Source organism: Haliotis cracherodii, unplaced genomic scaffold, assembly GCF_022045235.1.
Source record: "Haliotis cracherodii isolate W230 unplaced genomic scaffold, xgHalCrac1.p SCAF_15, whole genome shotgun sequence".
Classification (NCBI taxonomy): Eukaryota; Metazoa; Mollusca; class Gastropoda; order Lepetellida; family Haliotidae; genus Haliotis; species Haliotis cracherodii.
The window spans coordinates 18,467,308-18,479,839 of NW_027266270.1; the positions used below are offsets into that span (position 1 = coordinate 18,467,308).

A 12,532-nucleotide genomic window follows, 5' to 3' on the forward strand; every position below is an offset into this window, starting at 1 on the left:
ATCCTACTATGTAAAATGTGCATGTCCATTCTATAATGGTAAAACGTGTATGTCAATCCTACTATGGCAAAGTGTGCATTTCCATTCCACAATGGCAAAATGTGTATGTCAATCCTACTATGGTAAAATGTGCATTTCACCATTCTACAATGGTAAAATGTGTATGTCAATCCTACTATGGCAAAATGAGCATTTCCATTCTACTATGGTAAACTGTGTTCATCTCTTTCCTACTATAGTAAAACTAAAACACGAATGTTCAGATATCAGATAATATGCGCCGTAGCATGGGTTGAGTCAACTTGCCAACTCGCCTACTACACAACTGTTACAAACTCTTCATACATTTTATTAATGGTCAGCGGTTTTGCAACTCATTAAGTTTATCATGATGGAAAAACTGTAATTCAATAGTCAACACAATTAAAACTAGAATATGACATAACATTATGTTTAGATGGTACTACATTTAATATGTCTTGTTGCAGCTCTGAGCAACACATTTATTGTATTCAGTTTATTTGTCAAGGTGCTGTAAACCTTGTTCTGTCATGGTGTGTTTGCTACTGCCAAAACTAAAATTGAATATGATTCAGTTATATTTTTCAATAATCTTATTTACATTCACTTGAAATTTGACCTTGTTGACATTTACATATGATTTTGTTAATAAAAAAGTAACCTCATCAAATGTGTTTGTTTTCATATGGTGAATAATGTTTTTATCACACTAACCTTTGAAGCGTGTTACCGTGGGTTTTTTCTGTGTCAGCGAGTGTCAATGTATAAGGTTTCAGATGTTCGTGACCAGGTGAACGTATCGCACCCCATCGGAGGCACCCATCGCAAACACACGCAAAAGCAAGTTATGTGTTCGCCTGAAAAAATCCAGGAACATATGGTACAAGTCAAAATAGGGAATTACTGATCCATCAAAATTGGAAATGTCCTCCACATGTCGACCATATAACGCTTTGAAAGCTTTGCTTAGGTCTTGAATGTTGAATGGTCTGGATCCAACATCTTTTGAGCAAGAGTCGTATGACGCTCTTTGAAATTTGATCATAAACAGAAATGCCTTAAAAAGGCATTTGACTCTTACAATAATTTAAAAAAAACGATTACGAATTGATGTCGTGTTGTCGTTGTGAAAAGGCATTGAAAACTGTTCATTGTCATGTCACATAAGGCCACAAGGTTGCGCTGAACTCAGTGTCTCGTGTGACCGCCCCGGGCAGCAATCACGGCTCTACATCCCCTCGGCACTGACTGGATAAGTGTACGAATTTTGTCCTGCGGAATTCTCCGCCATGCTGCTTGTAACGCGTTGGCCAGTTGTGGGAGTGTCTGGTGTGTGTTCTGACGTTGACGTACACGTCGATGGAGTTCATCCAAGAGGTGTTCAATTGGGTTGAGATCTGGAGATCTCGACGGCCATGGCAAGTCGTTAATGTTGTGTCGTGACACGAGCAGTGTGCGGTGGAGCGTTGTCCTGTTGAAACAGCTCCCTCTGGCGGTCAATGATTGGAAGAAGGTGAGGTTGAAGAATTTGATTCATGTAGCGATTTGCTGTCAAATTTCCCTGAACCACAACCAAGTCAGATCTCGTGGTGTAGGATATAGCAGCCCCCCACACCATGACACTACCGCCACCGAAATTGTCGAATTCACGTACACAATGTGGGGCAAAACATTCATTTCGACGACGATAAACGCGTTGTCTTCCATCTCGCCGGTGAAGAAGAAATCGTGATTCATCGCTAAGCCTTCCAGTTTCTCAAATTCCAAGGCTGAAAGGTGTGGCACCAACGCAAGCGTCGCTGTCGATGGATCTGTTGCAAAACAGGGACGATAAGTGGTCTTTTGGGTCGGAATCCAGCCTCGCGAAGATGGTTCCTGACAATCTGGTCTGATATCCTCCTCAAACCAGGGATGCGTCCTGCAGTCTCCGAACTTGTGGCATTGCAATGACGTAGGTGGAACAGTCGAATATAGCGATCCTGTGCAGGTTTCTCGGACGGTCTGCAGTGGAATTGGACTGTGTGTATCGGTCACAAAGGCGGAAAGGCTGTGGTGGACGTTGAAGTGGCGTGCAGCAGAAGACTGCGATTCCCCTCTTTGGATACGTCCTATGGCGATGTTCGGCAGCGCTGAGTCTCGACATTTTCGACTTAAAAAATGTCGACAATTGAATGACGAATTATTGGCTTTATGCTAGCCTTTTTTATAGCCACTACCACGAGTTACGAATGTCATAACTTGCACGTGCATTTTGCTTTACTGTTTTGCTCCATGACAATTTTAAACAAGTGTGAAAACAATGACGTTTCACAGGTTGGGGATACCCCTGAAATGAAAGAAATGGGCCCACCTGAGTGAAACACCCCCAACTGAGTTAATGAACGCATCCACTAACCCCTATAAAAAGGTGAACATTCTACCTTACGGCGTCTGAACAAAACGTCGCAAGATCGTAAGTCACTTTTGATCAGTTCGGTACTACATTCTCGTTTTCCAACAATTGACACCAGAACAGCATCAATATCCCCTCTCAACACACACTAACCTCCCGGAAACGATGGCCGCTCATATAAATCGCCAACTGCGAAAATGCACTCGTCGTCAGAGTTAGTGAGTGAGTTGGGTTTAACGCCGCTTTTAACAGTATTCCAGTTATATCATGGCGTGTCAGCTTAATGTGGGAGGAAAGCCCGAAGTGATGCAGGTCTCAGACGTTTACCACTTTGGTGAAACCCACGAGCACGGTTATGGTGCTGACAAACCTAGAAACATAATCGGGGCGAACCGGGACTTGAACCCACAATCATATGTTTCTGGCATGCCCAAGGGACGCAACTCTGCACAGCGAATCGGGGCGCCTTAGACGACTGGGCCACCCGTGCCCCCTCGTCGTCAGAGAAACAAGCGCGAAGTTTCAACAATATATCTTAGTCTGCAACAATGAATTTAACATTGAATAACACTGTATAATACACAGGAATAACTGTTAACTTTACACCACTCAGAGTCCGTATATGCCTTCAAAGAAGATATAATACTACATCTGCAGTACATTTTTCTATAGCAATAATACAGTTATTTTAAAACGTAAACCCCATATGATTACTCAAAAAATTTTGATTGATGGGAATTTGAATGCAGCAAGAAACCAAGATGAGATTTTGGAAACGGCCGCCCTGCCGTTGTGGCAACAGAATGGTTCTGAGGTGACATTGTAGAACGGTGACGCCAGACCTACTTGTTGCTGGAGTTGTGTTACAGTTGTGTCACTCAGAACAATGTAAAGGTGTTACTACCCTGGCCTGCAACATCCCACACACTCGTTTCACACACTCGCCTGTCACTGTGTTAACTCTCTCGTGTGATACACTGTAAATCTTGAAATTAATGCGTACAAAGGCCACTCGCATTTCTCGCATTTTATTCACGCTCGCGTTAATTTGACCTCACTGGTATGTGGCACTTGGGTGATCTTTTATCTGGTCAGTTCCTCGTTATCGAATGTCCAGACTTTGTCCGTTCCATGTGGTATAATTCCACCCACCAGATGAAATACTTTTTCACCGATTCCCTGTGAATTTAGTATGTCACAATAGTATGATCTCAATGTCCTTATCATTTTATTGCCGAACATCAGCCTCACCAGTTTCAGAGGAAAGCGTGTTTTCAGAGTTAAGAATAAATTTTGAGGGCCTAATGTGCCAGGTGGAAGTGAAAAGTCCAACTGGTCTATTGGTTTTTAGGTGAAGCCATTGATGAGTGACGACAGACCATGACATTAACTCCTGACACACACAGTTAGTTTGTCAGGCCTAGGGGAGCTAAGATCAGCAATGACTACGCGAACACGTGTTACTGGTGTATGCATTGTTTGTGAGGATGCACAGCTGATCACATTCGGTTGCAGAATGTATGTGCAGTGATCTAATACAAAAAGGAACTTTATGTTTTGCATATGCATCAGACCGAAACTGCTTCAACAAATACATTAAGGACTGCGCACATGCAACGACCGAGCCTGATCATGAATGACAACCATCAGGAAGCCGGTAAGGAAGAAGAAGAGGATGAGGATGAGGAGGTGGAGCAGGTTGACGTTGGGAATGAGGAGATGGAGAGGCAGGTGGCGGCGAAAGGAAGGCCAAAGTGGGCGAGGAAGACGGATTATATGTTGTCAGTAATAGGGTACTGTGTTTCTCTGGCCAACATCTGGAGATTTCCCTACATCTGCAGCAGGAATGGCGGAGGTAGGTGATAATGTTCTTGAAGAAGTTGAGAAGTTTTAGGTGTAGTGGCAAGTACATTGGATAAAAAAATGTCATTGGTACAGAATTTTCATTATTGAACATGGATGATCTTTTCGTCAAACACAAAAGAATGTTTATATCTAAAAGATCTCAAAACATTGGATGTTGACCTGATAACTAACCCATCAACGTCAATCCTGGCAGTCCGAATGTCCAAACATCCTCTTTCGTTACCCGGTAGACAGAAAGCCGATAACTACTTATCAGTCCGAGTCGTAGGAATGAAAGGGTTAACCGTGGCCCCATTAACAGCATAAAGAAACGTAGTACTTTCTCTAACATGTGATTGTCTTATCCAAAGATTAAACGAAAAGACCTGGGTAAAGTAACATATTGCATATATTGCAGACAATGACACTGTGAATATTTCTTAATCGAATTATATTTTGTGTTCAGAAATGGAATCAATGTTGTGCTTTTAGTGTTATTTTCTCTTTCCAATTGATGCAAAAGTATCACAAATGGTATATAACGAGACCAAACAAGGGTTGTCAAACACTCTCCATGCCATACGATCCTCATTTAGGTGGTATCTATTATATTTCCATACAGGGGAGGCCACTATCATATGCCCATAGTTTATATATTATTAGTACATTCAGATTAGTAGAGTTTATAACATACTCTTTTTCCTGAATTTCATTGCATGATCAATATACATGTACATAGCCAAGTTTTGCAAAAGAAAAGGCGACAAAACTCTTTCATTATCCAATAGAAATTTCTGCATAAAGAGGGGCGGTCGGGTAGCCTAGTGGTTAAAGCGTTCGCTCGTCACGCCAAAGACCCGGGTCCGATTCCCGACATGGGTACAATGTGTGAAGCCCATTTCTGGTGTCCCCCGCCGTGATATTGATGTAATACTGCTAAAAGCGTCGTAATAGTAATGATATCAGGTCTTCGCGAAAGGGTGAGCGTATCCTGTCCCACCGGTGGCATCCGTCACAAACACATGCAACGGCAACTCAATTGTTCACCAGAAAAAAATACGGGAGCATATGGTAAGCAATTCGAGTTGTTTAAGAGAGATGTGACTTAGATATAACACAGACCTCAAAAAGGTTATTTTGGTCCGTGGATGTATTCAGTGATATACTTAATTCTTAACATAGAATAAAATTGACGTATAAAAAGTACTTGACATTCATCAACAATGTCATTCAGGGCGCACATTTGACAAATGCGCTCTTTTCTTATAATACCCATGTCGCGTCCATTTGCAATTAAAAGGTCAAGTGAACAGCAGCGAAATCTTGCAAAGGAAACCCGTAATTTCCTAACTTTTGAGCAAATTAAATACTGTACTGTAGATATTTTTTATCCCCCGCCCAACAAAGTTGGCGGGGGATATAGAAACGGGCTCCGTCCGTCGGTCACGTTTCGTTTCCGGAGCATAACTCAGAAACCGTTCAATATTTTTTCATCAAACTTTGTAGGTCTGTCAGGTACATGCTGAACTGGTGCCTTTTGCTATTTAGAAATTTTAGAAATTTTTATTTATTACGTTTCCATGGCAACAAGATGGACTTAGGTTCCAAACTCTCTTTTTTTACAATTTCCATAACAAGTTCCACCTCGGTTAAAAAAAGGTTAGGGTTTGTTTAGATTTAATTATGTTATAAATTCTGCTACAGGGTCGGGAGATATAGCCACGTTAGTGGCAAACTCTTGTTACTTTTGAAATGACAGTACACCGCCTGGACATGTTGGAAATATACTGCCAGGCAATTATGCACCTGAAAATTGGATTTGACAAAACATTGGATTCGTTATAAAGAACGTTGGGGCTGAAAACAGTCGCTGAAATACTTCAAGCTTAAAGTCCAAAAGATACCTGTGATCCCCTCAAATACATCACCATCTAATAACCATTTCTTGTTTGATTCATTATTAGCCACCATCAAACATAGATGTATACATTCTTTGCCCGGTGTAGGAGAATCAGCTTGCTCCCCGGGATCAAATCACTCCCACCAGGATCATATTACTCCTCCTCTGCAGGATGAAAACACTCCCTGGGATGAAAACACACCCCTTAAACTTTCAGAATACTGTATTAGCGATTGCTCCCTTCCTTAATTAATAACTTATCCAAACCTTTAAATTGGCTATATATGTAGACTTTAAATACTTCATTTATGCGTCAAGATTTAATATAAAAAATATTCTAACTTGAAAGCTCTATCAAATCTGTTTGTTTTTAATATTTTCCCATTTCTTATATAACAGCCCCAACCTTTACTCGTAGAAGCTAAGGTGAGGGCATTATTGGGACTCGGGCCAATGGGAATATCGCATATCATGATGAGAGTAATAAGGTTTGGAAATAGCATAAGAACTGTCAGAAATAGGGCATTGTCAGCCAGGTACCTTTCGACTACTTGGACATAGATGGTTCTGCGAATTCAAATTCCTGGAATGGTAAGTCATGATGTTGATGGTTGTGACATAGAAACCCGGGTTAACATCCTTAAAGTACCTTGGACAAGAGTGTTTATTGTATACTAGGCCAAAACAGTACGGGATAGTGGGAATCATGACAGCCAGGTACCTTTCGACTAATTGGACATAGATGGTTCTGCGAAGTGATGTTCAAATTCCTGGAATGGTAAGTCATGATGATGACATAGAAACCCGGGTTAACATCTATAAAGTACCTTGGACGCAAGTGTTTATTGTATACTAGGCCAAAACAGTACGGGATCATGGGAATCATCAAGACATTTATTCTGATCCGACATATCTTCTACGTCACTGATATCGGGTAAAACCACATCTGTTGGTCAGACATGCACGAATTCTTCGAGGTATGCTTCCGATGAGTCGACCAACGTCAGTGAAAGCAACTCCGAGTTCATCGAGAGTGGTCGGTAGAATTTGACGTTGATGTACACGTCTGCCAATGACGCCCCAGACGTGTACAGTGGAGAAAAAGTCGGAACTGAGTGCTGGCCATGGCATGGCATGGATGTTTTGCTGTTAGACGAGTGGTGCAGTGATGTTATCCCGATAGTGTTGTCCTGCGACTCTGCCATGGACAATATGGAGCGCAGTTTGGCAAGTCATTGTGATGCCACGTCATACCATTTTTGACCCATCCCCAAAAAGGTCATGATGTACGACGTTAACGTCCATCAAACGCTTATTAGGACATTCTCCAAACTCGTTTCCTTCGGGCATGAAAGACGAGAGTGAACGTCGATTCGTCAGATAACGTGATGTTAGTCTAACGTCGATTATCTCAGTGCTGCGGTGCCATACTCCACTGACGCCTCTGATTCATATGACGTGCAGTAAGTTGTGGGATGACACGTGGACTGTGTGGGCATGTACTCGTACACCAGTGCCTGTTGCAACTTGTCCCTTATATGACTGGCAGTGTTCAACCGATTTCTTAATGCCACCATTCTGACTAATCTGTCAGTGTTTGTGGGTATTCGGCAACTTGCTGCAACTTGCAAAATGTTTAGTCAACCTTAGATTTCATCTCGTGGAGGTAAACTATAATTAATGTCTATCTGTATGTGAATTAACTTGTGCCGATAGTATCTTCTGCGTGAACTGGCTAAAGGTAACAAGATGAAAGTGAGCTGTATTGAAATTACCAAATACGTGTGATGCCTTAATTAGCCCTTAATTACAATTTACACTGCGTCGGCTATATTGTTGCCGCAAATCCATATACTTTTATGTATAAAGAATGTTACTTTATTGTACTTTGATTGAACATCTATATGATGTATATGGACTTGCCAAAAAGAAATATGAATGATTACAACTTCACTGGACAAACATGTGACTCATGGTTTTCTTTTCCTGCAACAAGAATGCGCGGCTAGTTTGAAAATTAGAACTTAAAATTAATGCATTTCATATGAGAAAACATCATGATTCGTCAACATGTGAATACCACTGAGACCTACACCACATCCACACACGATACAATAGTATCAACCCTGTTGATAGTTAATGTGGCATGTTTACCCATTTGGAATTACGGTATTTCTTCTATTAGACGCCCGGGCTTCTATTTATTTAGGACAAGCCTTTGACCCGGCGTCTAATTGAGGGAATACGGTATATTATTTCCAAATATATAAATGTGTAGTTTGCATTCATTCCTGGGAAGAGTGATTCGATCCTGAGGGGTGTTCATTATATACTGAAGGGAGAGGTTTGATCCTGAGAGGGGAGTGATTTGATCCTGGGACAATTTCACTCTAGAGTGTGTCATGATCAGTCCCAGGATCAGGTCACGCTAGATTGAATCCGTCCAAAATCAGTCTGAAGAGAAACTTGAGGGGAGTAACTTTATCCTGCCGTACCGACACCTTATTAAGCGGTGAACAATCTTATACACTGTGGTATGGCTTTGTTTTGTTTTTTGTCATTTTCAATACATTCACTCATAAGGTAATTTATGTTACATAACATTAACATCAGTATATATATATATATCAGTATATCAGTATATATATATATATCAGATATATATATATATATATATATATATATATATATATATATATATATATATATATATATATATATATATATATATATATATAAGCACAGTACAGTTCTAACTCTCAGGCACAATATAGTAATAATTAACTAAGTGGAGTAAGATTAAACACAGGAGAATTATGACGTCACAATACCAAGGTGACAATGAACAAATAACTTTCGCCTTTACATTTGACTTTGGCGCGTATTTATGAATGAAATGTTGCTCTTTTTGAAACAATATAGGTTCATGATCAAAATTTAGCTTATATAGCGGGAAAACTAAAAAGTTTCCGCTTCCACGTGTATCTAAATGTTCACTGAGTGGAATCGTGCGGTTGTGTGGCTGCTTTATTGGTGAACGGTGAAGATTCATTCTTCTTTTTAATTTAAGTTCTGTCTTTCCGATATACTTTTCATTGCATCTACTACAAACAATCAAGTAAATAATATTTCTAGCATGACAAGTCATATTTTGTTTTACAATAAATTTAGTGTCCTTTGTAATTTGGACTGAACAGCCTTCAAATATTTTGCTGCAAGTTAGGCAACGTTTGTCACCGCACTTAGAAACCTGTGGTGTGATGACAACAGAATCAAATCTAGAACTTGTCAGAGAAGAGTTTTTGGGTTGTCTTTGGCTATTGATAATATTGTATTTACTCAATATCTTCTCCATTTTAATACTTTGATTCAAAATAGGCAGGTATCGTTGAACCATGGATAATGTTTTTTCATGATCAGGGTAGATACTAGAGGTAAATTATTCCCCATATTGTTTTCTTCAGAATTTTCTCTCAGTTTTAGTTGCTCAATACTTAGCGCCTTCTGTATGCTATCTTCAATTAGCTTTGCTGGATAATTTTGATGCAGTAGGAAACTCTTAAGTTCAGCAAGGCGGGAAGTTTTAACATCATTCCCGGAAACAATGGTACAAATACGTCTTGCGAGACACTAAGGAATACTACGTTTTGTATGATACGGGTGACATGATCCAAAATCCAAATATTGGTGCGTATCAGTATCTTTATAAAATATATCAGTTTGTACAAATCTCCCAGACATTGTAGTCCTAGGCGACGCACTACAGTAGTAGATGATGTAACAGTGACAATATAGTGAGAAGTAAAACGTAGTCCTAGGCGAAAGCCAACATTATGATTTTGACGTCATAAAGCTTATGACGTCATAGTTAGTGGCAGTAGTGGGAGGCATGAATATATTATGGTGTGAGAGCACAAATACACATTGAGCTACATGGGAAAGTTTCGAAAATTATACTTTTGAATTAAGTTGAGGTTTCAAAAGCCTAATGAACATCTGTCCTTTTTCCATTCGTAAATATTTGTCATTGTTTAACAATTTATATAACGGAAAGACAGTAAAATGTTATAAATTGTTTATCAATGACAAATATTTACGAATAATCAGTCTCGGTTATCCTTCGAAACATATTCCATTGTTGCGTTAATACAAAATATTGGTGAAACTCCACATTGAAGAGTATCCTGATTATATCAATTAAAATCAATGAGGAACTAGGTAGGCCCAACGTATGTCACTTTGGTAAAACCCGTCAAAAAGGAATGGAGGATGAGGGCTCAAAGAGCTCACTTAGGGTTCGAACCCATGTGGATACCTACACGACCATTTTCCTTATTTACTTCGGGGACACGGGTTGCCCAATCGTCTAAGGCGCCGCGACTCGCTGTGCAGAGTTGTGTCCCTTGGACACGCCAGAAACCTATGATTGTGGGTTCGAGTTGACGTCGATCCCAAAAGAGTGGATCGATGCTCATAATATCAATCACTGGATTGTCTGGTCCAGATTCGATTATTTACAGACGGCCGTCATATAGCTGGAATATTGCTGAGTGCGATGCTAAACAACAAACAAACAATCGTGGGTACGTCACCTGTTGTGAAGGTGTTGCCTCACGACGAGACACGACGGCATACGACTACACTACATCATACAAATTCATGTCGCATTGTATTAACAAATGTTATATTAAGGATAACACTTCTTACTAAAGTACAGATTCTCGTACTTTTTGGGGTTGAGTCCCGTCCGACAAAAAATGAAAGTCTGACAACTGGTAGTCTAGATCACGTACTTTGAGTAACCCCCTGACAAGTGTAAATTGGCACGGCTCCCATGGCCGAAAGCTATGAATACACAATACACAAACCCAATTGCGAGCGTGGGTTCGAATCCCGGACGTGACTCAACCCAAAAAAGTACGAGATTCCGTACTTAACGAAGAAAGTGTTATCCCAAATATTTGTTACATTTGACCACTTTCTAAATGGCATTGTGTATTCACGCATTGTATTAAGTTAGTGTTTATAGTTTTTTGTTTGTATGTCCTCTAATTCGTATATTCTCACATGTATATGTATTTACAAACTAGTATGGTATTAATTAAATATATTTACTTATTCCTGTGTTTGGAAACATTTATTTTCTGTATCAAAAAGTAAACATGGACACGACACTCAAAAGTTGAGGGGGCACGGTTATCCCAGTCGTCTGAGGCGCCGCATTTCGCTGTGCAGAGTTAAGTCCCTTTGGCACGCCAGGAACCTATGATTGTTGGTTCGAATCCCGGTTCGCCACGATTATGATTTTAGGTTTTCAACACCATACCCGTGCTCGTGGGTTTCACCAAAGCGGTAAAGGACTAAGACAGGGTTCCCTTGGGGCTTTCTTCCCGCATCACTGTAAAATAACTGGAATACTATTAAAACCCAACCCAACTCACTCACTCACAATAAATTTTACAACCAAGAGTAATCGGATTCAATTGAATATGATGAAATATTCATTCATGTATTTTTTTTGTTGGATGATGAATACCAGACATTACAATACAATGCCTACTGTTTGATCACTCATCCATGTTATGTGCGTGTCATTTGATGTTCTGCATTAAACCGAGAGAAAAAACAATTGAAAAGTTATTATCGAACGTACCAGGAAAAGGAAGTAGGTGAAGTGAGGTGAAATGGGGTTTAACGTCGCGTCCACGATTATTGCACTTATATAGCGACGTGCATGTATGTGTGTTTTTGTGTGGCTGCTTGTACTAGTCCGGACTGATGCCGATTTATAGTGCTAGCTCACTGAGATATCATCATCAGTTTAACATGAATACCCCACTCAGACACAGTATACTGACTCCGAGCCGACCAGTCCTTGTTTTAGCCCCTTAATGCCGAGCGCCAGACAGGGTAACAACAAGTACCATCTTTTAACGTCTTTTGGTATGCCGCGGCCGGGATCGAACCCCGGACCTTTCGTTCTCCGGGCGGACGCTCTACCACTAGACCACGGAGGCGGTCGATAAGGAAGTAAATGACAAACTGTAGGTATGTAGGGCGTCAAACATGAGCGTATGTCAACACGCGTCAATATATAGGTCTGAGTGGGTCGACAATATACTTAACAGTTGAAGAACGTGTTGTTTATGCCTATGTCACACCTATTGGATGCTTTTATGAAATTGAGAAAAATGAACGACTATTAAAAGCAATGAAAAGTGCAAGATTGCAGGTGATGCAAAAAGCTACCTAAAACACACGCCTGAACTCAAGGAAACGTCAGCCCATTCACGTGCAAAACATGACAGCATTGTGTGCAGAAAATTGTTCATTCCAGATGGAACTGAAGTGCACGCTTAGAAGTATAAAATGCA

At 40.4% G+C, this 12,532-nt stretch overlaps 1 protein-coding gene across 1 annotated transcript in view; it reads left to right on the forward strand.

The window, feature by feature from the left end:
• Nucleotides 1-3,976: 3,976 nt before the first annotated feature.
• The window catches only part of LOC139461893 (sodium-dependent proline transporter-like), a 32,344-nt gene continuing 23,788 nt past the window's right edge, over nucleotides 3,977-12,532 (forward strand). The window contains exon 1 of the mRNA XM_071243381.1: nucleotides 3,977-4,268. Within this exon, the coding sequence (XP_071099482.1) occupies nucleotides 3,977-4,268 (292 nt within the window). The remainder of the gene's footprint in view (nucleotides 4,269-12,532) is intronic.